The 26,989-nt window shown below is 39.0% G+C and overlaps 2 protein-coding genes across 2 annotated transcripts in view; both read right to left on the minus strand.

Moving 5' to 3' along the window:
- On the minus strand, positions 1-4,145 carry LOC131244220 (glyoxylase I 4-like). Its single transcript, XM_058243863.1, has 4 exons — positions 3,970-4,145; positions 2,552-2,651; positions 1,159-1,378; positions 1-59 (listed from the first exon to the last, which is right to left on the minus strand). The coding sequence occupies exons 1-4, from the start codon at positions 4,143-4,145 to the stop codon at positions 1-3; spliced, it is 555 nt and encodes a 184-aa protein (XP_058099846.1).
- Positions 4,146-16,076: 11,931 nt separating this feature from the next.
- LOC131243407 (glyoxylase I 4-like) overlaps positions 16,077-26,989 on the minus strand; it is a 39,827-nt gene continuing 28,914 nt past the window's right edge. Inside the window, exons 2-3 of the mRNA XM_058242756.1 lie at positions 18,476-18,584; positions 16,077-16,665 (exon numbers count right to left, since the gene is read on the minus strand). Of these exons, the coding sequence (XP_058098739.1) occupies positions 16,324-16,665; positions 18,476-18,584 (451 nt within the window). The 3' untranslated portion in view covers positions 16,077-16,323. The remainder of the gene's footprint in view (positions 16,666-18,475; positions 18,585-26,989) is intronic.

Below are 26,989 nucleotides of genomic sequence, written 5' to 3' on the forward strand. Positions count from 1 at the left end.
TTACAATGTGATATGAATCATATCAGTTGCCAAAGCTTCCATCATCCTTTTCTCCAAACCTGCCACAAAAGGTGCATATAAACCTCAGGGGTCGTTTACTGACAACATGAAGATCCATGTCTGAGGGACGCACCAAAAATCAGGCCATATGAAAATTTAGGTGGTCCACACCAAGCAAAATTAGAAGTTTTAGGTATGATTTTCACTATTCCATTTGGTGTGGCCTGCATGATTGCCTGATCGGCTTGATTTTCGGTTCAGGGTGAGCTAGAGGCCACATATAGGTGTGGACGTTGTGTTAACTTGTGATAGTATCGATCTCTGTAGGGCCCATTGTGATGTGTGCATGAAATTCATTCCTTTAATAAGGTGAGCCTTTCGATGTCAAGGCATTGGGCCAAAATCAGCTCAACTGGAAACTCATATGGGCCACATTAGGTGAAACAGTTGGGAGGGAGATGCCAAGCCAATGGGATTGTTGCGGAGATGATGCAGGACAATTAACCACCTGCACTAAATGCTCAGTTTGATAAAGCATAGCGAATTAATCCTATTATCTCGTAGCCCAGGCCCCACATCCCATGAATTAGGACCTCGGCCGAACCCTCTTGTGGGCCCCACATCATATGAGTACTGCCTCACACAAGCTACCTATTTCACATGGGCTACCCACCCCAAGTGTGCTCCTGCATTTAGCATCCTCACTTGAGCTCGGTGTGAAAATGCCCCTACATTAGAAGATCACCTTTTTTTTTTTTTTTGTCGTATGCCATCCAATCCATTCATCAGAGATACACCACCAAGATGAAGAATCAAAATCAGGCCACCCCAAAACTTAGGTGGGCCACAGCAGCTAAATTTAGAGGTTTAAGGCATGATATTCACCATTCTCTTAGGTATGGCCCACTGAGTGTTTGATCGGCCTGATTTTTGAGCTCTAGGTCGAAGGCATGTATTGTATGGGAATGATCCAACAGTGTTGATAACATGCGGGCCAACCATGATATCCGCATGACATCCGGTCCGTCCATTATGTGAGTTCTCCAGTGGAACCAGTATCACCATAAATAACGGGGGCACGTCACTCCATGTGGACCATCTAACCCGCCCCATAAATAACGTGTTACACGTTCTTGGAATTGAGGGTGAGATTCATACCTGAGTTTCCATTGATGGAGGCCATGTAAGATGGCTTGAGAGGGCGTGACGAGAAAGGTAAAACAGGCAGGTTGTCGCAATTGCAGATTTCTATCATGTAGCCATCTGGGTCATGAAAGAAGAGGTGGTCCAGCTTTATCCCACCCTCCTCAACCACTCCACTCACATACTCCATTCCCATTTCAGCCAGCTTTCTCTTCACCAGCTCCATGTCCGTACACTGCATAATCTCCATAAAAATGGGCCCAAAGAGCATAGGCAATCGTAATATAAGACATGGCCCACAGCCCAAAAATCTCTAAATGCTAATGAGATTGAGGGCACACGTGCTGAATTTTTTTATGTAAAGCGGGGCGCCGACACTTTCATGTTCAAGATAGACCAAAGAAGGCCCAATCGAAAGCGGAAGTGATCTGGACCACCAGAACCTTAAAACAAACATATCTTGTAAACCGAAATGAGTTATTCAACGTACCATATATGATTTTGGGGGTACGATAAGCTACTTTAGCCACACAACCCACTATAATGGGCTGTCCAATACCAAATTTGTGAGATTCGATCATGATTTTGGGGTAGGATAAGCTACTTTAGCCACACAACCTGTTATGCCGGGTTGTCCAATGCCAAATTTGCGAGATTCCATCATATCGATGGTCAAAATTCTATTTTATTTTCATTTTTATTATTTATATTAAGTTTTAATTTGATTATAACTCTTCATCCTTTGAGCTTTAGGAGTTCTGTCCAACATGAAAAGTTTTTAGAAAAATTAGGATAATAACATGGTTAGCCAAATAGAACACTTACTATTTTTAGCCAAAAACCATAAAGTCTAGTAGGAATCATGACTATCTATAAATAGTAAATTTACTATTTATAATAAGCCACAAATTTTAGGGACTTTGATTCTGAAACTTCTTCTAAGGCTTGGTATCACTATTTAAAGTGTTGCGAATTCATTTTTATCATCATCAATGAAATTTTGAATTTCTAAAAAATTTTGATTCCAAAGAAGCTCCGTGGATTCAGAGTCGTTATCCCCTTGAGTAAGACGGTAATTGACCTCATCATGTCCATACCTGCGTCACTTTTTCACACATTGGAGATTTAGGATCTACCATTTACATTGGACGCACTACATGCCATGGCCTAAAAATCAAGCTGCTCCATTCATTAGGTAGGCCGCATGGGTATGTTGAGTATGGAGTGTCAATCATCTTCTTCTTCAAGTATCGTTTTTTCTCATATAAATGATATATGTGTACTTGTGCAAACTGGCAAGTTTGGACCATGGCCCACAGTCTTATGATGGCTCAGATCTCTCGCATTTCTACCATGATTTGTACATGTTCTATGAATGACGTGGAACATTTGGAAACCATGATCTTACCTGGAATGAGATGTGGTTGTCTTTTGGATTGATAAACGGTGGTCTTTTACGTATGTCATTGGACTGTAGCAAATGTATGCCGATCCCATAATTGAACAACCTTGCAAAATTCCACCCAAAATCAGCCCAAATCCAAACAAGAAATCGAAATTAACAGTGCATTTGGATGCACTACTGAATTGAATTGCAATAAGTTAAACAATAACCAAATGGCAATAGTGTTTTAAGCACTTGAGGGCTACTTCCTCATTGTTAATGCTCGTAAGGTTTCTGAAAAAATCATTAATTTTCATTATTTCTTCTTGATTAAACTGAATGTTCGCATTTCAATTCTCTAGATTGAGTTTGTGAAACGTGGGGCCCATCATTCAGAATCAAGACAGTTCATCTGATATGCCATCAGACTATTAGAGCCACAGGGCCACTTATACAAACTCAAGGTTCAAGGATATTATGCACATCTTGGCTATTAGGGCTGAAAGTCAGGGGGTTGGATTGGGTTGGTGCTCAACCATAGCCTAACCCAAGATTCCTATACCTCAACCCTAACCCAACCCAACCAACCTCACGTTGGGAATTCTTAACCTAAGCTCAACCCAAGTGGGCTCGGCCCAGGTTGATATATACTTACATTTTTGCTATTACATTAATATATTTTCAATACATATTTTGTTTTTTGTACCTATAATTTTATTAATTATATATGTAGTTATTCATCATAAAAAATTTTGTTTTTTCTAAACAAACAAGCTAAAATATAGGACAACTAGTTTAAAAGTTGTGTTGTGTAGCACGCAATCTATTTGAGAGAGAGAAATTCGGTGTATCTTGTTAACTTGAGTCATCGAAAATGATGTGGACCATTGACAATGGCACTGAAATTTTCTGTGCCTCCGACACAAATGATCCACACTCAATTATAATTTTTAACTTATATATCGAACGGGTTTGGGTTGGGTCAGGTAACTCGAGACCTCAACTTGAGCCCAACCCAAGTTTTATTAAATTGGTGTTTGTATATCTCAAGCCTGAGACCAAATCTGTTACATCCTGCCCGAGCCAACCCAATTTTGGGCCGGTCGGGTTGAACCTGTGCGATTTTCAGCCCTATTGGCTATAAATGCCAAATGTAATTTGCATCACATGTGTGGAGGATCAAGGCCACTCATCAGGTGGGCCACACCATGAATATGAACTGGCCCAAGAATCAACTCTACTTTGAATGGGATTATTGGTCATCATTTCTGGGACCATCCATTCATCTCATACATGTGTGGATTTCCTTACGAGTGGCCCAGATATCACACACTTGGCCATGAATTGCCTCACCAATCACGAAAATACAAATCGCCAAGTGCTTTCTAATTCACTGGTCCATCCAAACGTGACCCGGGAGGTCGTTTCTCGTGTTAACTCACCATGAACCTTCGAAATCGAACGACGTTGGTCTCTTGATGAGAACAAATCCCAGAACCTCTTGGTAGAAATTAGCAGAATCTGCCACCGATTTGCATACGAAAGAGACGTGATTGAGAGAGAGCAAAGGGAGACATGGGGTTAGAAGCTTTTCTTCTTCTTCATTAAGTATGCCCATGATCTCGAACCTGAACCGTTGGCTCTGATGAATACAAGTGGGCCTATATATATATACACACATTTGGAGGGGATTGGAAGTCAGCATTTTATTTTTCTATTTTTGTACCAAAAACGGGAAATGGAAAAGCCCTTCCATCCACTGCTTCGTGTGCTGGATCCATGTGGAGGTTGAGTGGACCGTACCGTTTGCAGCTGACCCGAAAAACCTTTTGTTTTTTTGTTTTTTTAAATAAGCCTAGGTTGAGAAGAACAGAAATGCTTGCTAGAGCTTTTGTAATTCATTCAAGGATTGATTAAAGCGGCGGTTGGGAGCATGTTTAGGTTTGATCCAGAGTGTCTGCATTGTGGACCCCGTTGCGTGGTATAGACCCAAACAGGCAATGGTGGGACAATCTTGTTCATCTGATTTTTGCACACTGACTCCATTTTATTTTTAACTGTCCTGTCCTTGATTGGACCGTTGGTATTGTTCAATTATTTTAGCAATGTATAGTAAATGTGTCATTATTAATTATGAGTATACCACTAATAATTCAAACATTTGCCAATCAAATTCAGATACATTTGAGAGACAAGTAAAAGAATTTCTAATCATTCTTAACATCACTAGGAAAATCTTGAATTTGAATAATAACATTGGTGTATTTTCAAAATGATTTTACATTAAGGTAATGAAAAAATGTTATCTTTATGATTTTAATGCTAATAAATTAAACATAGGAATCAACGGTCAAATGCAAATGTTACAACAAGAAAGGCAAAATAATTTATAATCACTGCACATTTCCTAATTTACATTAACTCGATACTTGGTGAAATAAATGAGCTCTAAAGGGGCGTTTGGATTAAGCTACTTATGTCGTAAGTAGGTTATCTTGGTTTCTACGAATTCAACCGGTAAATATGTTTGATAAACAACATATTTTTCAACAAAAAAGTAGAAAGCATGTTCAGTTTCCAATATCATAAGCAATTATCCCTCGAGTTCACATCCACCATCCATCATATAGGGCCAACCTTTGATGTAGACTATTTATTGTGTAGGCCACACCTTTGATGTTGGTCATCCATCATGCGAGGCTCACCTTGGATGTGGGTCATTCATCATTATGGCCCAACCTTTAGTGTGCACCATTCATTATGTAGGGCCACCTTTGATGTTGGTCATCCATCAAGTGGGGCGGCCCACCATCAATGTTATTGTCCATCATATGGGGACCGTCTTCAATATCAACCGCCCATCATGTGGAGCCCACCTTTGATGTGGATTGTTCATCATATGGGCCCCAGCTCTGATGTGGGTTGTCCATCATACAGGGCCTGCCTTGGATATGGGCCACTCATTATTAGGGTCCTTTGATATGGACTGTCCATTATGTGGAGCCTACCTTGATGCGGATCATTCATCATGTGGGGCACACCATTATTAATTGCCTATCATGTGGAGCCCACCTTTGATGTGTATTAATCCATCATGTGGGCCCCACCTTCAACATGGGTTGCTCATCATGCCTTAGATGAGGGTCATTCATCATTAGGGGTTGATCTTTGATGTGGACCATCCATCATGTGGGGTCACCTCAATATGGGTCATCCATTATGTGAGGCCCAATGTCTACTGCCCATCATGTGGAGCCCACCTTTGATGTAGACCATCCATCATGTAAGCCCCACCTTTGAAGTAAGTTGTATTATACTAGCCTTCTTTGGAAGTCGGCATTTTATCATTATGGGTTGGCCTTTGATGTGGACCATCCATATGTGGGCCCACATTAATAAAAGGTCATCCATCATGTGGGACTCACCTTTTATGTGAACCATCCACCATGTGAGCCCCACCTTCAATGTGGACAGTCCACCATGTGGGCCTCCTTTGATATGGACCCTGAGAGAGAGCTTCCTTTGGCATAGAGCATGACAAACAGAGAAGTAGAAACGTACTTAGTTAAAAAGCTGGAAAAAAATAAAATTATTAAGCAGCTTTTAACACATAAGTTATTTTGACAACGATGCTTACCAAATTAACTTAAGTGAAAAAAGTAATTTAAATACTTAATATAAGTTAAAAATTTACTTATTTGGTAGTATCCAGATGGGTTGTAATTGTAATTTTCAAGCTATGTGGTAATCCAAAGTAGGCCATATGATTTTAGTTAGATTTACTTATGTGCGCCACATCTACGGTAGATCAAATGGTTGTGGATTCTTCATTTATAACCCAAAGGGCTAATTTATTGGGCCCACTATGGTGACTTGCTGGTAAGTGGTATGTGTTTAGATCCCCACCATAACTTTACATCTTAGAGAACTTCGCATGGTAGGAGCATGGAGAAAAGGGAAGGACAAGATCAATGGTTCAACTTTTCATAAATAGTAAATTTATTCAAAGAAGGTGTTTGGTCAAGATGGATGGTAAATCAGTCGGGGCTTCAGCCGGATGCCTTGCCGGTTAATTGTGACAATGAAGGTGCGACTAATCTGACTAAAAAAATTGTTTATCACTCATGTACTAAATATATTAATGTGCATCACCATTTTATTGGACATGTACTTGAGAAAGGAGACGTGACTCTAGACAAAATTTATATGAACGTGAATTCGGTTGACATGCTTACTAAGGTAGTTCTCACAAAAAAATTCAAGTTCTGTGTAACTTCTTTGGGCTTGGTAAAGGTATAAATGGAAGATAGAGTATGCACGAAAAGCGATGGTGGAGATATAATGTAAGACAAAAATAGAGATGAGGAAAAAAAATCTATAAAGAATGAAGATTGAAGACATGATGGAGATTGTTGTTGATGTCTCAAATCTGTAAACAATAGGATTTGTCGATGCCATCGGAAAAATTCAAAAAATTCATATTTTATTGCTGGAACATTTTGGTATTTTCTTAATGTCATCGAAGCCCCATTAAAGGTACCATCGAGCGGGTGCGCAAAATTGCGTAAGTGCAGAATTTGTTTCATATTCTGATTGTGATACGATTTTATGCTATATATATCGGGTGTAATTAGGATTTGGGTATCCAAAGAGGTGTTTTAGGTTTTCTAAATTTGTTTATAAAGATTTTAAGGGCATAGCTTAGCTTGTGAGGAAGATTTGATTGTGTGCTCATGTGGAGTGTGTATATATTATTCTGTGGGCTGTGGATGTTTGTTAAAAAAATAAAAAGGGTATTAGAATGTTACATGCATGCATTGATTCGCTCTGCTTTATACGGTTGACTAACTGGTGTGTAACTTCCCTTCATTGCATAGCATACACAAATATGAGTAATTCTATGGCGATTCACTCGGTATTTGGTCACATGTGTCCCCCACATTTTGAGAGCATGAAACACACAGTCGGGTAGGGCCAACCATGAAGTACGTGTGACATCCACTCTATCCAACATTGTCAAAATCATGTTAACATTCAACCCAAATCAGGACAATCCAAAACTCAAGTGGGCCACACCACTCCATTCGCTCACCTTTAGGATCCAACTGATTTTGGTTTTTCTGTTCATCTTGGTTTGTACTCACTTTATGAACGGGTTTGATGGAATATAAACATTATGATGTGCCATGTAGATCTCAATAGCATAGTCACTTTCCCACATTACACTGTGGTGCGGCCCATTGGAGTTTCATATCAACGTAATCTTTCCCACAAATATGTATATTTTGCCCTGGTTATGGACAAATGTACTTAAGGCATAATTCTTACAAAAAGGCTCTAGTGTGGAAAGGAAATGTCCAATGGGCCTTTGCATACAAAAACTCCCTAATTGCCTTTCCCCCTGCAACAAGGTGTCACAATCGATATATGGGCACCAAGGGCCAAGATCACTGTTATGCTAAGATGGTGGCACCATATCATATACAACTTCCTCATATGTGTGCTCAGGGCTAGCTTCCTTACTCGAGAAAGCCTTCACGTGCAACATCAATTGAAAGCATGCACTAGAGATGGGAGTTTCTCTATTTTGACTTACTCTCCTTCCTAATGAGAATGGATAAGATGCTCATTAGGATTGATGTGAGAGGGTAAAGATGGCTATATTGCTGGGAGCGCATTAATACAATTTATGCATTGGAATGAAATACAATTCCAATACCTCCCAAGGAAAATAAAATCCCGAATTGGATCCACAATACAACATTTCCACAGATGTTATACTTTTAAACGCTATTATCATTATTTATTTATTTATTTATTTATTATTATTATACTTACAAAAGTTGTTATTATGTATTTATTTATTATTATTATATTTAGAGACTGTCTCAATCACAGCTAGCCATGGAAAATGAGTTCATGAAACTAGTTGACCTTCCAGCGGAGCCGCACCAACACGAAAATGAAATGCTACAGCTAACGCCCATGTCAGCGCCAAGTTAAATTTGGAGATTTTTGTACGGTTCTCAATGACTTTTATGGTGTGGCCCACTTGATGTTGTGGCCAATCTAACTAGTTGTGTGTGATAGATTCTCTTATATCATTTCTTCATTTATTTATTGAACAGGGTATGCTTGACCAAATGGTTTATAACTTTAGTTTTAGTTAGTTAGATTTTCAAAATTATTCTAGTTATAAAGAATCTGAACGGTCAACGTGATTTGGCACTCCTTTATGGGCCCAATTTTCAGCCTGATCCAAAAATTTAGTAATGAGAGGAGGAAACTGTTTCCCTTTCTCATGTCCCACCAGAGTTTTGTATCGGGCTGAAAGTTAATCATTTAAGGTCTCAAGGGGTGCCGAATCATGTTGACTGTTCAGATTTTGTCTCCATGACACATGTACAAAGGCGCGCACGAGTGCTCACGTAAGAAGGTGCGCATGAAGCATTCCTCTCTTTATATATGCTAATATACGTGTCTCCTGCGCAGCACATACAAAAGACATCATTCGCACCACCAACACACGTAGAAAGGGTGGGCGGGGGTTAGGATCCACCGTATTGCATTCATAAAATCTAACTTGATCATTAGGTCTGTGATAGAAATTTAGATATATGTCTCAAAAATAAGGCTGATTCGTGATTCAGGTGGGCCACACCAAATAAAACCATTTGGATGGCCATCTCTGCACTGTTTCCACTCAGGTGCCCCACCAACATTATAGACATGGCTGATCTTTCATCCATACGACTAAGTTATTATCACACACCTCATATATGGAGTATATTTCAAAGACAAATCAAGGTTGGCCCAACCCCAGCCAACCTGGTAGCTGCATGGAGACGTGGATTGCATGCTTATCCTATCAGCAACCACCAGGGGTGTACACGAACCGAGTTAGCTCGATTAGCTCGCTCGACTCTACTCGAAAAAGCATGATTCAATTTGGTTCGAAGTTGAGTCCAGCTGAATTTTTTGAGCTTGAAAAAATTTCGAACCGAGTTTGAGCTTGTTTGAGCTCAACTCAACTCAGATCGAACCCCAACTCGAATCGAACTCGGATCGAACTAGTTTGGTGACTCGGTTACTTGATATTGATGTTGCTCACCAAGTCTTTGATGAAATGACTCAACAAAGTGTTGGCTAGTGGCAAGGAAGATACGGGTATGAAATGAATACTATTTTTTCTTGATTTTGATGTTGTACTAAATACAGTGAAAAATTGAAAATGCACTGCATGTGTTTGTGAAAATGCCACAAAGGATTGGTTTTGGCTCAAACTAGCCCAAGCTGCTGATCGAATCGAGCCAAGCTGGACAATTAGGCTCAAGAACCAAGCCAAGCTGAGTTCGAACTGTAGCCATCTAGTTGCCGAGCAGAGTTGAACGAGGCCAAATCAACTCTATCGACTTGGTGTACACCCCTAACAACCACCTTGCTACTAGTTGGTGCTAATAGGTTCAATGATGATGTATATATTTAATCCAAGCTGTCCATCCATTTTTACAGCTCAATTTGTAGTATGAGCCTAAAAATGAGTAAGATCCAAATCTAAAATGGACCACACCACAGGAAAACAATGGTGATTAAACAGCCACCATTAAAATTTCCTAGAGTCCACTGTAATATTTATTTACCATCCAACATATTGATTAGGTCAAAAAGAGCTCGATGGATGAAGGGAAAACACAAATATCAGCTTGATCCAAAACTTACATCGGCCCAAAGAACTTTTTAGTTGTGGACTTCCTGCACTCTTTTCTGTGGCGTGATTCCCCTTAGATTTGGATCTGACTCGTTTTTAGGATGATACAATACAATTAGTTGGCAAAATAATTCAACGGCTTGGATTAAATACATACATCCTCGTTGGCCTACGAGCACCAACTACTTATCAGGTAGCGGCAGTCACAGCATGCAATCCAAGGGTCTGGGAAATTAAGTCCCAACCAATACTGGTCGGCTGGAGATGGGCCCACCTTGATGTGTTTGTAAAATCCACTCCATTCATAATGGCCGTGATGATAATTTAGCTGTATTGGTCCAACATCAGCCACATTTATAATTCGAGCGGGTCATATGAGCGAAAATCGTGCAGGGATGCCCACTATCTAAATTGCTTCACTTGGTGTGATCTACATACATCATGTATGGTTCTAATGTTTAGTCTCCATGCATTAACTAGGCAGATAAGGATGGAGTGGATTTCACATAAACATAAACATCATGGCAGGCCTATAAAAATTCAATGATAGGTGTCTCTTCTCCCACTGTTTTTCTTTTTGTGGCTCACTATATCACAAATCAGCCAAAATATATGTACCCTATGGTTTAAATGCTATCAAAAACTTAATTAACGGAGTGGATCACAGAATACATCATGGTGTGGCCCATATGTAGCAAACTTGTCTAAGTTGGCATTACCCGGTGGAATTTGGTGAGCGAAAGGTCTCCTGCCGTACAGTCTATATACAACAGAAACTTGGGATTCCAAAATTTTGCTGTTAATTAATGTTTAATTAATATTATACATACTACGGAAAGAAGGAAATGGGATTACCTGTTTGAGTGGGCCCCACCACAGTATTTATGTGAAATCCAATCTGACCATCATGTGAGTCACCTCATATTAGGACTAGTGACAAAAAAATCACTACCATCCGTTATTCAGGTAGACCACATCAATTGGAAAGCAGTATATATGGCAACAATTGCCCTCAAAACTGTTTCCTTAGCGTGCCCCCACATGAATCATGGATAAGTATGATTTTTAGGCCACGTGCTTAAATTTTTAGTTTTTCATCTATTGGTTAGAGGGGATTGCATATTATCATCACGGTGGCCCCTTAAAAATCAAGGGTGGTCTTGTCTTTCCTAATTCTTTTCCCTTAACGTGGCCCACCTGAATCAAAGATCAGCCAGATTTTTTGAACATGATCCTAACATGAGATTTCACATATAATGATTGGATTGGATCTTAGTCATGGTAGGCCCTGTAAAAAATCATGGGTGGGCTTCCGTCCCATTCTTGAGAGATACATAGATGTATTTAGGGCTATACACGAACCGGGCTAGCCCAGTTAACTCGCTCGACTCGGCCCGACCCGAAACTGAATTCGGTCCGGGATGGTCATTTTCTTTAGCTCAAATCACGTGCCTAGATTGCCATCGTCATATGTGAAAGGGCTCAGAGAGCCCTTGATCTGGCTATATATATATATATATATATATATATATATATATATATATATATATATATATATATATATATATATATATATATATATATATATATATATATATCGTAAATCCTAAATCCTTACCCTAACCATTTGAGACAGAGAAGTGAGAACGCCACCTGACCCTAAACCCTAAAACTCTCAATCTCTCTTCGAAATTGGCCTGAACTCGACCTGAACTCGCCCGATTGCTGACCGGGCCGAGTTTGGGCTGGACATGTTGGCCCGGTGACTGGGTTGGGTTGGGTTTGGGCTGGGTTTGACTGGTGACTGGGCCGGGCCGGGTTAAGCCCAGTTTGACTTGGTTTAGTCCGATGTACACCCCTAGATGTATTGCAAAAAGAGGAGTTCAAGTCCAACGAGTTGGACCACATGCTATACGCCATCCATGTGATAACTTTTAAAGTATTAAGTACATTTCACATCTAACACTTTATCTAACTGTGATCCACTCAATGAATGGTTGTTGAGGAATTTTTTAAAAGGTGATGCTCATGAATCTTGATGGGGCCGATTTATTAGACAGGTTGAATGTCATATGCATATAGAAGGTCAGAAATTATCAGCAGGTTGGACCAGAGACCTGTTAAAAAAAAAAAAAAAAAACTATTCAGGCCTTTCATTTTTTTATGGGGCCTAAGTGATGTGAATGTGAGATCCACTCCAACCACCATATGTGTAATCCCATGTTACGCCAAGAGCCAAAAACTCAAGCTGACCAGTGATTCAAGTGGGCCACACCAAGGGAAACAGTTGGGAGAGAAACGTACACCCATGATTTTTACAGAGCCCACCATGATGATTATATATAATCCACTCCATCAATTAGATGACACACTAAAACTTAGGCCTGGGGTCTAAAAATCAAGCCCATCCGTGATTCGGGTGGACCACACTAAGGGAAACAGTTTAGAGGGTGAACATTGCCTTGGATATTGTTTCTAATCATGTGGTCTACCTGAATCACATATGGCGCTGATTTTTTGTCTTGGGCCTAACATAAGATGACTCACTTGATAGTCATGTTGGATTCCAAATAAACAGCGAAGTCAAGCCCACCTGAGCAGGCAATCCCTTTTCCTTTGAATTTGTTAACATTAATTAATAGCCAATTCCGACCTAACTTGACCTAACCTAACCAACCCATTCCGACCCAAGATGGGTAAGGGTTGAGAATAAGGAAGAAACCTGGGTTAATCAACTCATTCATCATATGTCATTCATTTGATCCACGATCCATCTTGCCCTACCATTCTCTACAACTCTATAATACAGAATTGGTGGCTTTGGTATTAATCCTTAATTTGGAAAATATGCATATAAGAGAGACCTTCTCGTTTCACGAAGGAATGACATTAATCTCTTGCATCCATATCTTGCAGTACTAAATTATAATTTTAACCATGTATCTTAGGGTTAAGAAATTTATTTAAATTTAGATGAGAATTAATCCTAAACTATTAAAAATGATGATTTCAAAATTTTCAATGCTTCTATCTTGAGTCTTTAGACTAAGAATCTCTTATGGATGGGGATTTATCTTAATTTTTTGTAATTTTTTTTATTGTTGTTGGAACATTTTAATGTTGTTATTAAATAGACATTGATGCAACTCCTCAAAGAAGGTATGCAATCTTTGATGACATTGTTCTCCCTCACATGTAAGAAGGCGCCTCTCTATTGAAGTCCTTTTGGTTTGAAAATAAATCCTTCTTGATTGGATAGAGTGCAAACTAGCGAAAAGCAAAACAAAGCAAACATGTGACATTAGCCGGAGGTACTTGAAATTAGTGCTAGGGGAAACAAACCGTTTCCACCTAACTAGTTTGCAATAGAAAAGTCATCCAAAATGCTTTTCCTTTGCATTTGGATATGTTTTGATTGCAATCCCACAAAGGGGTTCTTTTTTTTTTTTTTTTTCTTCTTTTTTTACTTAAAAATTTTCATTTAAAATATTACATTAAAGGCAAACTCTTTCCCTAACAAAATGAAAAGGTAAGTTATTTACCACAACTTCCTTTTCTTTCCAAACAAGTGCAAAAGTCTTATCTACATAAAATATATGTTTTCCTTAGTTTGTACTCCATCCAAACAGGACCTAAGTTTTTTACTAACAGATTGTTATTTAATATTCACAATTAGAAAAATCATAAAATGAAGTTTAGATGATAATGACCAATTGCACGAGCCACATGACCACATCCCAACATCTCCCACTTGGCCATGATAATAAAATATATGACAGAGTTGTTGGTGGGCTATACCAAAATTGATTTTTCTTCTCATGAATATACTCATAATCACATTGTTATCACATATTTTCACTCAATCTATCTTTTAATCTGCAATATATAGGTTTTCACTCAGCTTGTCTTTTCCTCTATGTTTCTATAATGGTGACTCCCATCATTTTAAACAACATATATTTTTAAGCCCCATGATATGAACATGCTTCGAGAATATTTACATAGACAAACCCTTTGTCAAAGGAATCATTTCACTTGAAGGCAAGCAACCCACTATTACTTTATTTCCAACACTTGTTATTAGGACTAACTTCACCAATGTGTTACAAGGTTTTGCTCCGTCTGACTCGTGGTTTAGCTTTTATGGTGATGTCAATGTCATGAGGATTTTCACGCTTTCGCAAATATATCATTCACTATTAAACAAACAAGTGCCTTGAAATCTTGATACATTCTTCATAAACAATTCCACACTTCCACCATTTGACTATCATATTTCTAAAAATGAGTAAGTTGCAATCACTTCATTATTTTCGAACAATATCCTAAATATAATGATGGGGATTATGGGGACCACACTACCAATCATTAGACTAAGAATCTATTATAGATGGGAATTTCTCTCAATTTCTCTTTCAAAGCATTCTAATCTTGTTCTTAAATGGACTTTGATGCAACTTTCAAAGAAGGCTTGCAACCGTTGATTAGATTTGTCCTCCATCATAAGTGAAAAGGTGCCTCTCCATTGTAGATGCGTTTTCGGTTTGAAACTTTTTCATTTGGAAAAAAATTCCTATTTTTTTAGTAATAAAATAGTTGATTAATATTCATAATTAAGAAAACCATCAAATGAATTTAAGATAGTAATGACTAAATTGCATGAGGCCACATGGTCACATACAAACAATTTACAATAGTATTTCAGATAAATGAATTTGAAGCAATTGATTTTCTTTCATGACAGAAATCATTCTACCACGTTTTAGCTGTTAATGAATTCTTTTTATCTAGTAAAGAAAAAACAGAGAATTCTGTTTTTTTTTTTTTGCTTGCTAGATTTACCACTCCAAGTTCCCCACATATGGTTCAAGACCGATATGCATTTTGGTATACAAGTCCAGAAAATGACCAGTTGAATTACTATTATCATGCAAGAGAATGGGTGTACATATACTTGATTATTGTAATAAAACATAAATCATCATTCAAATAGACTAATATAGAGTTTGTCACTTTGTTTTGCTTAAATTATCAGTAACTCACTTTTCATACATGCAAAACAAGTGCGGAAGACCCCAACAGAGCCAAAATCACCTGATTTATCAAGTGATTGTATTGGAGGACTTCAAAAGAAGGAAATGGATGATTGTGAAGATGAAAAGTAGACCTCTTGCTATCGGTTTCGTTAGTTGAAGGATTAGGATTGTCCACTCGGTGCAAATTTTGAAATATAGACCATCCATGGCAAGGCCTACCAAACCCGCATGCATGAAAATCTCAAAAACTGATAAGGGAAAAAGTAACAATTATTGTGGATTTTCTAGAGAATAAGCATACCAAGGGGGACTTGAATTATGCTTAGACTAGGGGTATGGCACTTGAAACACTTGCATGTGCAACAAGAGAATAGAGAGAGAAGAGAGAGATGCGAAGAGAAGAAAAACAAGAAAAGAAAAAGAAGAGAGACGGAAGGAAAGGTGAGGTTACATGTAGTTGCATGTTACACATAAAGCAGAAAGCAGAGAACATGGGCAACCCATCTTCACTATTTCCCTTACAGTGGCCCACTCAAGTCCCTGATCCAACTCATTTTTTGGGCTGACTTCCTAACACGAGCTGACTCAATATCAGAAGTCACATAGTCATCACAGTGCACCCACCAAGCTTTTGTCTTGTAATGTTCGTGCATCTAATTAAAAGAAATGAGGGTTCGGTGAGGCATACACGCATTAAAAGAAGTGAAAGGAAGCAAGTGAAATCTATGCCGTCCCTTGTGAGGTAAAATCTCAACTGTTCCTTGCCAAGCAGCTACATTTTTAAGACTAATTGCGAAGGCAAAAATGTCCAAAGCTATTGACATTAATAGTAGAGATTGGAGAAAAGCAAGTAAAACAAAATATAGTTGGGCAATACTTGATAAGTTTATTGAATTTTGTCCCAACCTCACTTATTAAAAACAAGAAAGTAACAAAAAATAAAATAAAATACATCTTCACTATGCTTCATCTTTATGCAACTCCACATACAAACAAACCATAACTTCATAGTAAGGACACATTGCTTAAGATAATATGATAGGATCTCACACTCAAAAGGACATGTTCAACATATTCATGCTCAAGCTTTCCATCATCAAATTCTCCATTACTCCGCACCCAACTGCCTTGAAACTTCTCTCCTTTTCATTGAGAGGAAGGATTAATGGAGATTTCGATGATTGAATCTTCAAATTACTCTCCTTTGGCTTGAGAGGGCAAGCAGAGAGAGGAAGTACTGGGAGATTATCACAGTTGCAGATCTCGATCATGTATCCGTCGGGATCATGGAAGAAGAGCTGATCGACCTTAATTCCTCCCTCCTCAACCACAGCTGTGACATACTTGATTCCCATCTCTTCCAGGTTTCTCTTCACTAGACCCATGTCCGAACACTGCGATATAGTTAGAAAAGAGAGGAAGTGAAACATGCTTAGAATCTTGTCAACCATGTAAGATATCATCTGGATGAACGGTCAAATGGAATTGAATTTAACAATAGAATAAAATGGAAATGACCAAATTGTGATTTCCATCCTTGAGATTCATACTAACAGTAGTGATAATTACGTAATGGACTTAAAGAAACATGTGAACTGAGTACTGTTCATTGGTTTTCTTCATTTCTTCACAAATAAACTGAATGTTCGCAATTTCATTTGCTTCTGCATCCAAACATAGCCTAAGAAAATGTTGGATATGATCAACCTAGTGATTCGGCCAGGCCTGAGGTTTGTCCAAGCACATATTTTCAACTGATCAGATTGAGCAGATAGTGCAGCTGGTCCCATTTGCCACAGTTTGTGGACTAATCACATGAATGGGAGACAAATGAAATTAAAGGTGCCCTTGATTTAACTCAAGAAAAGATTGTTACACTAACAAAGTGGAGATAATCAAATTGTAATTTCCTTAGGGTGTGTTTGGGTGCCACTGGGAATGAGTTTTTGTGAATTTTCCTCATAACAGGCACCAACAATGGCTGTATGTTAGAAGCATACCAACATATACACTTGAGCTTGACATTTGTGGTCCACTCAGATGTTTTTCTGTAGTGCCTAGTTTGATGGACAGTTTGGATTTTCTAACACATGGCACATATGAACACGTGTGAGAGCTGGTCAATCTGCACCTAGCTAACCTCATTTCTTTAAAAGGGGGCATCTTTCCTAACAAATGCCAGTCTCCTACAAATCTGATGAGAAATGAAAAATGAGTGGGATCCAAATACACCCTCAGGATTCATATAGAGGGTCTCCCCTTCCCACTGCAATTACATAAATTTCAAGTTGCTCTTGAAGGGATGTGACTCGAATTTGTGGCTACTTCTAATACTAGGAAACATATAAAAGAGACTGAATTTCCGCAATTTAATTGAATCGTGCATCCAATTGCAACTTAAAGAGTAGAAAGAAATCGGGCAGAAAGTTTGATCTAGGGTCTAGCATGCATTATAGCTTTCAACGGCCATAAATTTGTCACCAGTTGTCCATTTTTCATGTATCAATGTTGTTGGAAAGCTATCAACAAGCCATGCTAGGTAGGAGATCTGGCATAATTGGGATCTTTTCTGCCCCTTTCAACCACACACCCACAGCACCAAGTAGGGGATCTCGCATAATTTAGATTAATTACAAATCTAACCCAATTTTGGCGGGCCCCATGGCCTCCATGTTGGATTCGCCATGCTAAAGTGCTGGTTTCATCCACATAATTACAAATAGCGTCGTTTCAAAATAAAAATAAAAATCCCCAAAACTTCAATAGTTACAGTTATGTGGAGGAAGTGCCACTTTAGGGCGGGAAACTCCACATGCAGAGCATGGGGCCTAATAAATGGGATTAAGTCTAATCCTCATTTTAGTATGTCCCACGCCCTGCACGTTGGATTTGCCGCCCTAAAGTGGCACTTTCCTCCACATAAATGCAATTATTGAAGTTTTAGAAACAATTTAAAACACCACTAATTGCATTTATGAATAGAAAAGCGCCCCTTTAGCTTGGCAAATCCGTTATGTATGGCATGTGGCCCACCAAAGTTAGAATTATACATAATCCCAACTATACAGGATCTCCTCCCGAAGGGACCCAAAAGCTTTTCAAGCAATTTGATTTCAAAGTAACTTTTCAACTAGCAAACAGAAACTGATTAAGCTTAGAAGTGGAATTCTCACATCACAATTATTTCGTGGACATGTTTCTTACTTGGAAGGAAATGTGGTTATCTTTGGGGTTGATGACCTGCTGTTGTTGAGCAATGTCTTCCATCTTATTGCTCTCTAGCAAGTGAATCCCGATTCCATAATTAAACAGCCTGCACAAATTTCATTAGGTGAGTCATTTTTAATAAAATAAATTGGATTAATATTTTTCCTTGAATTCTTTTGTATATAAATTCCTATATCAGTGGAGTATTTAAATAGGAAAGATATATTGTATACAGACAATGGGTTAGATCGAAGATCTGCTCTGATACCATAATAAAAATAAATTTGATTAATATTTTTCTCTGAATTTTTCTATGTATGATAAATATTTGTATTGATGAAGTATTTATATGGGAAAGGTACATTGTGTATAGACAATGGCCCAAATCGAAGGATTGCTCTGATACCATAATAAAATAAATTTGATTAATATTTTTCTCTGAATTTTTTTGTGTATCAATGGGGTATTTATAAAGGAAAGATACAATGTATCTAAGGACTGCTCTAATACCATAATAAAATGATTAATATTTTTCTCTGAATTATTCTGTGTATAAATTTTTATACCAATGGGGTATTATACAGGAAAGGTGTTGGGAATCCGCAAAAGTAAACTCCGAATTCGGATCACACAAGATTAAGAAAAAGTAAACAAGCAATCACAAAGCATACGATTTTACGTGGAAAAACCCTTACGGGAAAAAACCACAACACAGTGACGGCGAATCACTAAGAAAGTAGAAGTACAAGAGATGGACTCACTTATAATGCTCAAAAACCCTCGTTTTCACCTTCACCCAACCCCAAAAATGTTTAGCCCTCTTTAGAATAGCTTAGGATTACTCTAATCTTGTAATTACACACATATATAGTGTCGCACCCAGAATAGGAAACAATTCCCGCAATTCTGCAAAATCTTGTGCTTCTATCAATGGGATCGATGGCCATCGAAGGCCCTTCGATAGGATTGAAGCCACCTTCGATAAGATCGATTTGGACCCAAAAACTGTCTAGGGAGCAAAGGGAATAAATTGGGATTTTCTAGATGGGATTGAATGGGTTGTTAATGGGATCAACAGCTGCTTAATGGGATTAAGTGATATATCGATGGCATTGACAGACCCTATTCCAGCCAGATTGAAGACATCTGTCAACAATCTCCACCATGGCTTCAATCATTATGAACCACAACTCCAAGTTCCATCTTTAATCGCTTCCATCATAGCTTCACCATCGTCATCGCTTCTCGTGCACACTGTCTTCATCAACCTTTCGCGATTCACGCTCGTGTTGATCTTCTCTAGAGTGACACTGCCTTTCTCAAGCACCTGTCAGATAAAATGGTAACGAACATCAATGTGTTTAGTTCTAAAATGGTAAACTGAATTCTTCGCCAAATTGATCGCGCTTTCGCTATCACAATTAATCGACATGGCCTCCTGCTGAAGCCTGAGTTCGTTCATCATTCCACAAAACCAAACAGATTCCTTGAATGTCTCCATTACTGCAATATACTCAACTTCTATTATAGAAAGAGCAAACTTCTATTATAAAAAGAGCAACCATAGACTGAAGCTATGACATCCAACTAGAGGTGTACACGAGTTGAACAGAGTCGAGCTTGACATAGCTCGACTCGACTTGGCCACTTGCTGACCCCAACTCGAACTCGGTTTGGCTTGGTCCTCGAGCTTGACTGGCCAACTTGGCTCAGTTCGGTCAGTAGCTCAGGCCAGTCCGAGCTTAGTTCAAGTCGAGTTCGCCTGTGGAGCATTTTCACAAACACATGGACTGCACCTTCAAAATCTCACTGTGTAAAATAGTAGCAGTGGTTTTACAGGTATTTCATCAAACACCTTGTAAGCAACATTTAAAAAAAAAAAACAAAAAAAAAACAAAAAACAAAAAAAAACCAAAAAAAAACAAAAAACCAAAAAAAAGAAAAGAAAAAGAAAAAGAAAACAAGGCTATTTGTACGGATCCGGATCCATGGAGTAACACCTCGGATTTTCGAGGGTCGAGCAATACTCGACTCCCAAGTTCCTGGGTGCACTTATATCTTAAGAGTTAGTAATTTCGGATATAAATCAGACAAAATGAGCAATAGAGAGATCAATTGGATCATGAACCACAAACCACAGCTAAGCTACTAAAATAAAACATGGCTAAGTAAGTGCAGATCCAACAAGGAAATATCGTACGGGACACACGAGGCGACGCCCAGCAAAATATACAAATGTAAAGTCCAAAAAATGGTATGCAACTATCCTGTGCGGTTTATGGGGATCCGCCCAAAAGTTGGAAGTAGGAAGCTCCTCTTCCTCATCTATGCTAGCCTCGTCTAGCACATCGTACTCCGCGACACTTGCATCTAAAGAAGGGTCAGGTTGGTGTTTTAAAATTCTATCCCAGAGTGGGAGTGAGTGATCAACTCAGTGGGTGCCATTAGCAATGAGTTAACACAAAACATCAATTCCAAAGGCGAGATTAATGAAAAGCATACAAACACTAATACCTAACTACTCTTGTTAGTGCCTATGCATGTATTATGGAATGATGCATGCCCTCACTAACAACACTCCCTCAAGTGACTTCATCTTACGATCGCAAATGACAAACACTCCCTCAATGTGACCCCAACTGCCGAGTCGTCAACCTAACTAATCCAATGCGTAAATATTCATGTTAGTCGAGTATTTAATTAAGTCCGTTCATCGAACAAGATTGGGGAAGCTGAAACACTTTTATTTAATCAATGGCCTTACCCAGATCACTTGGCCCAAGGCGGCTGTATCGACTCTAAGCCTGCGATTCTTAATCCAAATTTAGGTACCATCCATTTGTCTCACAAATCAATAATTTCAAAAGGCATGATATTTAAAGGTTTGTGGATCAACTCAGTATAGGTTGTCACACAAACACCGAGTATGATCACTCAGTTTCGAGGTGCGGGCTTGTCACATAACCAAATCACCATAAGGGAAAGGACTCGTCACCCAATTCCATTCATGCCCGGGTTGTTTAATCAGTACTATGGCACGGAACCATCGGCCGAGTAATTTAAAGGGGGTCGTTCGAATAAGGACCTATCACCTCCTGTGCTCGCTGGTCACTACGGGGAGGCTCGTCACCCCAACCTAGGCTGACGGCACGAACACTGTCCCATTCCACTATGCCCAGCTCCCGAGACTTGGTTGCTCACTGGTCACTACGGAGCAGTGTTTCCATTGTCGATGAAAAATCGATAATATCGCCGATATTATCGGTGTCGCTAGACCGGCGATACCGAAACACCAAAAATTTGTTTCTCTTCCTAATGTCGACGAAATATCGGCGATATTTTCGATTTTATCGGGAAAAAAATAGTTATCAGCGACAACTCTTCCTATTATTTCGAAAAAACAAAATAGATGCAGAAAAAAAAAATCTCTTACCATTTTTTTCTCAAAATCTGCCTGCGGGAGTGGCTTTCGGATGGATTTGGTGGGCCAATCACGGTCGATAGCGCCGGATTTTCAGAGGTAAGAAATCTCCTCCTTTTTTTTTTCTTTGAAAAGAATAGATTCGACCCCAATTCCAGCGAGGTTGAAGGGGATTTGGGTTAGGATTTGAAAAAGAGAGAAGTTTTGGGAAAGATTTGGGATTTTTTTTATGCGGAAAAAACGATTGAGGTTTTTCGGAGAAGATGAGACGAAAGGGAAGGGATTGTATACACCAGCCTGGGTACGTGTCATGCGATGACAAGCGCTGATGCTTCTCGAGCTCCGAGTTGTACGAACGGTTCAAAGGAGATCAAAGTTGAATGGGCCCCAAAATGATGTATTTATTACATCCATACCGTTCATCCATTTTTCAAGATGATTTTAGAGCACGAGTCAAAAAATAAATCATATCCAAAGCTCAAATGGACCACCCCAGAAATAGTAGTGGGTAATGATTTTCACCGTTAAAACATTCGTAAGGCCCACCATAAAGTTTATTTTCAATCTAATCTGTTCATAAGGTCAAAAATACCTGGATTAAGAGGAAAAACAAATATAATATTGATCTAAAAGTTCTGTGACCCCCAAAAGGGTTTCAATGGTATACATTCAATCCCCCATTGCTTTTTGCAGTGTGGTCCACTTGATCTTTATATCTGTGTTATTTTTCGAATCAAGCCTTAATACGAGCTCATAAAATAAATGGACGGTTTGGATATAATACATACCTCATGATGGGACCCACAGAACTTGCCAACGTCAATGCACCCAACTACTTAGTACACCAGCGCAAAGGAAAGCTCTCTTTTGAGAGCGTGAACTCGGTGCAATTACACTTTACAAATGATGGTGCGGCTCTCACGGCGGGCTCACCTTGATGTATTTATTTTTTATCCATGCTGACCATAGGTTTTTCCAGATCATTATAAGATGCTAGCCCAAAAATGAAGCAGATAGAAATCTAAGTTGGGCCATATTTTAAGAAAGAGTGGTGGTTGAACCTCCACCATTAAAAACTTCTTCAAGCCCACATTAATGTTTTTGTAATGTTTATTTTTCATCCAACCCATTAATAAGGTCACATAAACCTTTATGAATGGAAAAGAACAAATATCAGGTTGGTCCAAAACTTTTGTAACCCATGAGAAGGTTTTAATGGTCAATCACCACTGTTTCTTATGTAAAGGTCCACCAAAGATTTGAATCTGCTCCAATTTTGAGATTATACCCTAAATTGATTTTTTAAAATAGATGAACAGGATAGATATACAATAAATATATCAAGGTGGCCCCACTATAAGTGTTGTACTGTCTTATGTCAAGCTAAGTTTGCACATAATCCACTCTACTCCTTGCACCACTAAGTGGGTGGGAGTCAATACGCCGGGGTATTATTTATTTATTTATTATTATTATTATTATTATTATTTATTTTCAATTCATCCCAGCAGGAATGGGACCATAAACAGTTTGAATGTATATAAACATCACGGTGGACTAGGGAAGTTTATTTGTCATCCAAGTTGAAACCTTCCTAGGAGCTATGGCCCACAGTGGTGTTTATTTGTCATCCAAGTTGTTCATAAGATCACACGGAGATAGATAAAGGTAAAATACAAAAATGACATGGATCCAAAACTTTTGTGGCCCCTAATGATTTTTCAACCGTAGGAATGTTCAATTCACATTGTTTCCTATGGTGTGGTCCATTTGAGCATTGGATATGCTTCATCTTTGGGATCAAGCCTTAAAATTATCTTGTAAAATGGATGGATGGGGTGGATAAAATACATAAATCACAATGGGCCCTGCATAGTTGACTTAGTACGATAAGCATACTGATTTATACGGTGCGCATGTGTCACTTGTTTGTATCTTTGGATTGATGGGTCGATGTTCTGTAGGGGCATCATAATGATAAATATTTTATCAATGTCGTCCATTTATTTTGATAGATAATTTTAAGGAATGAGTTCAAAATGAGACAGATTTGCATCTCAGGTGGACCACACTAAGGGAAACAGTGGTGATTAAATGCCCACCATTAAAAACAGTGGTATGGCCCACCACCAGATTTTTGGATCTGCCTAACTTTTAGAACATTGTCCTATTGTGGCCTTTCAAAACAGATGGTAGGAGTGGATTTGTGACGTACATCTCCATCATGCAAAAACCACACTAATTGGATAATCCAATCCATCCTTGATTTGGTATCTTTGAGTTCATTCACTTTTACATGTCTTAATTACTGTATGCCAGTTGCATTTGTAATATATAAACTCATTTTGGTTGCTATTAAAGTGATTTTTTATGGGATCGCATGCTTTTTGTGTTCCATTAAATGAAAACTTATTATGTAATGCATTTTTTATTTTTTTTTTGCAATTTTTTCATTCATGAATATGTAAATATGTGTATTCATGCATGTCCTAAAGTTTCACTGAAAAATTCTACCATTTTCTCCATGTTTCCCCCTTTTTTCCTGCATTTCCGGTTATCGGCGATATTATCGGCGATAACGATATTATATCTTTATCTCTGGCCAGCGAAACTTGTAGCGATACCGACAACTCGAACACTGCTACGGAGAGGCTCGTCACCCCAGCGTAGGCTGACAGCTCGGACACGGTGTCCCATTCCCCCATGCCCGACTCATGAGTCTTGGGGATCATATCATTACGGTTAATAGTGGCCTCTCAAAGGTATGAGGTGCTTCAAATTCAGGCAAGCGTGACCATACATGGTGAACATACATGGTTGGCCAACTGATGGACTTATTCGGCTGACTCAGGTGAAGTACGGTGCAACCGGCACTGGGTGCAAGCATCCCACGTAGTCCAACTACCGTCGGTTGTCCGTCTTAGGCCTGAATCGGTCGGATTGGCCCAGGGCAACTAATCCAATGGGGCTACCCTTGCGAATCTTTCTGATTTTGCTGGCCAACACAATTAACTAAATAGCCACAATCAATCAATAATACTAATAAATCAACTATGCATCTATAGGAACGGATATATGCAACAAATTAAGAAATTCTAATCTATTGGGCATTTTAACCAACATGCAGGCCGCATTACAACTAACAAAGCAATTCATGTGAGGTAAGGCATATTCGGTGCATAGGAAGGTGAGTGATAAGAAGCATGCATTTAATCATGGCATAGTTTGCAAGGTACCAGAAAGGGAATGCGAACTACTCCCAATGGCAGTAACTAGACATGCATGCATACAGGGTTAGATTTCCTAATAATAAAGAAAGGATTACATGTTACTCTTATTTGTAGGAAATTCAATCATGCATGCAACAAGCAGCGAACATTCGAGTAAAATCTGATGCATAGACAAACATACAACACAATTTTCAAGTTCAATCAAATTTGGGGGTGATCCAACTTGAATCATTTATGAAAAGAAGGAAAATTAAGGCAATGTTTAATTCAGCCTAGTCTATTTGACTTGGAATTGAGCATTGATTTCCCTATGCATGTTTAGGCAAACTACATGGAGAATTCATTAATGAAATTCCTACAAATCACACATGCACAGCAATTTCAGCAACCACAATCATTAACTTCATCCTAAGATTGATAGTTGGCCACCTAAAATGGTCCACACCTATTTGTTGACCGGAAGCTCTTGTGGTCGCTCTAGCGCCGTCGGGTCCGCAAACTTGACGTGCCGAGGCCCTTGGATCGGACGTAACTCGCCTCTACAACGATAGGGCTGAGATTCCCGGCAATGTGGAGGTCGGAGTGCGGGAAATCCCAATTTCCTAGCTCCCTTGCACATGCACCCTCCTCCTCTCCTTCTCTCAGCTGCGGGAAATTCCATGGGAGAGAGGGGTTTAAGGGTTTTATACACTGGAATTAAATCATTTGGCCTTGGGTTCCATTAATTGCTTCAAATGGCCTTATGGGACCCATTCTTGGCTGTTAGGGCTGCACTGATGGCCCCTCGGCCCATCTAATTTATGAGATAGGTGGCCCATAGCCCGATGAAGGGCTGTGCAAAGTCTGATGGCAAACGGACGCGGGGTTTTATCGCAAGGGTCCGATTTGTGATCAACAGTCACCATTTCTCGATCGGGGGTTAGATTCGTCGGACGAGTGCAGGGAAATATCTTCAACCTATGGTGCAAATTTGGGTGAAATCCGACAGCTGAAATGTCCTAATTTATTGTCCTAGGTGGCGGGGCCATTTGTTTTAAAATTCAGATTTTTGGCCAATACTTGGGAGAGTTGCATTTTACAAGTGCCGACTAGACGGCGCAAATCATCTGTTTCAAGGCATCTTTTAAGTCCGTTGTCCGCAATGGACCACAAGCCCAGTGAGATGGACTTTATAATTTCGGAACTAGCGGCCCACTAACGAGTGGTCTAGAGCTTGTTTGGGTAATCGGGGCACTTTTGGAATAAATTTGGTAGGGAGATTTCTTGGGCACAGTTGTTGAGGTATGGATTAACTAAGTTCACAATATGGCCTATTCGAAATTAGCGAAAAGGGTGATTCGGTCACAATCACTTTGAACCGTCGGTTTTAGGCTAAAAGAGTAACTGGGTTGATTTAGTTTATTAATTAAGGTCCGGGCCATAGCTGACTCGGCTTTGGGTAGATCTTTAACTTAGTTACGATTGTCTTGATTAGTCAGCGATGGGTCGGTTAGCTTTGGGCCCTATGTGAACAAATCATGGGGCTAAACTCGATGTTTGAGTGATCGGTTGGATTCATTGGTTTTCTACGGTTGATCAATCTTATTTGTATAATTCTTTATCGGCACCAGCCATGTATAAGCCCATCTTGAGTGTCAAGGGTTAGCAAGTGACGACATGGTTAGTTATATATATAAAAAAAAATTTAAGGATTTTTGTTAATTCAAAATAGCGAAAATTCAGAGTGTTACAATCTACCCCCCTTAAAAACAATTTCGTCATCAAAATTGCTAATGTAAATAGGTAAAGGTATTTTAATTTCATACGCCTAGGTTTCGTTGGTTTCACGTTCATGTGCATGGTAGGGTGCATTCTATCTAT

Source organism: Magnolia sinica, chromosome 4 (assembly GCF_029962835.1).
Source record: "Magnolia sinica isolate HGM2019 chromosome 4, MsV1, whole genome shotgun sequence".
NCBI classification, from domain to species: Eukaryota; Viridiplantae; Streptophyta; class Magnoliopsida; order Magnoliales; family Magnoliaceae; genus Magnolia; species Magnolia sinica.

Coding starts and splice junctions, on each gene's coding strand:
- LOC131244220 (XM_058243863.1), bottom strand. CDS start 4,145: ATGGGCATACTTAATGAAGAAGAAGAAAAGCTTCTAACCCCATGTCTC. Junction 1,379..2,551: donor ACAACCACATCTCATTCCAG/GTAAGATCATGG, acceptor GAGATTATGCAG/TGTACGGACATGGAGCTGGT. Junction 60..1,158: donor CTCCATCAATGGAAACTCAG/GTATGAATCTCA, acceptor CTTTTGTGGCAG/GTTTGGAGAAAAGGATGATG.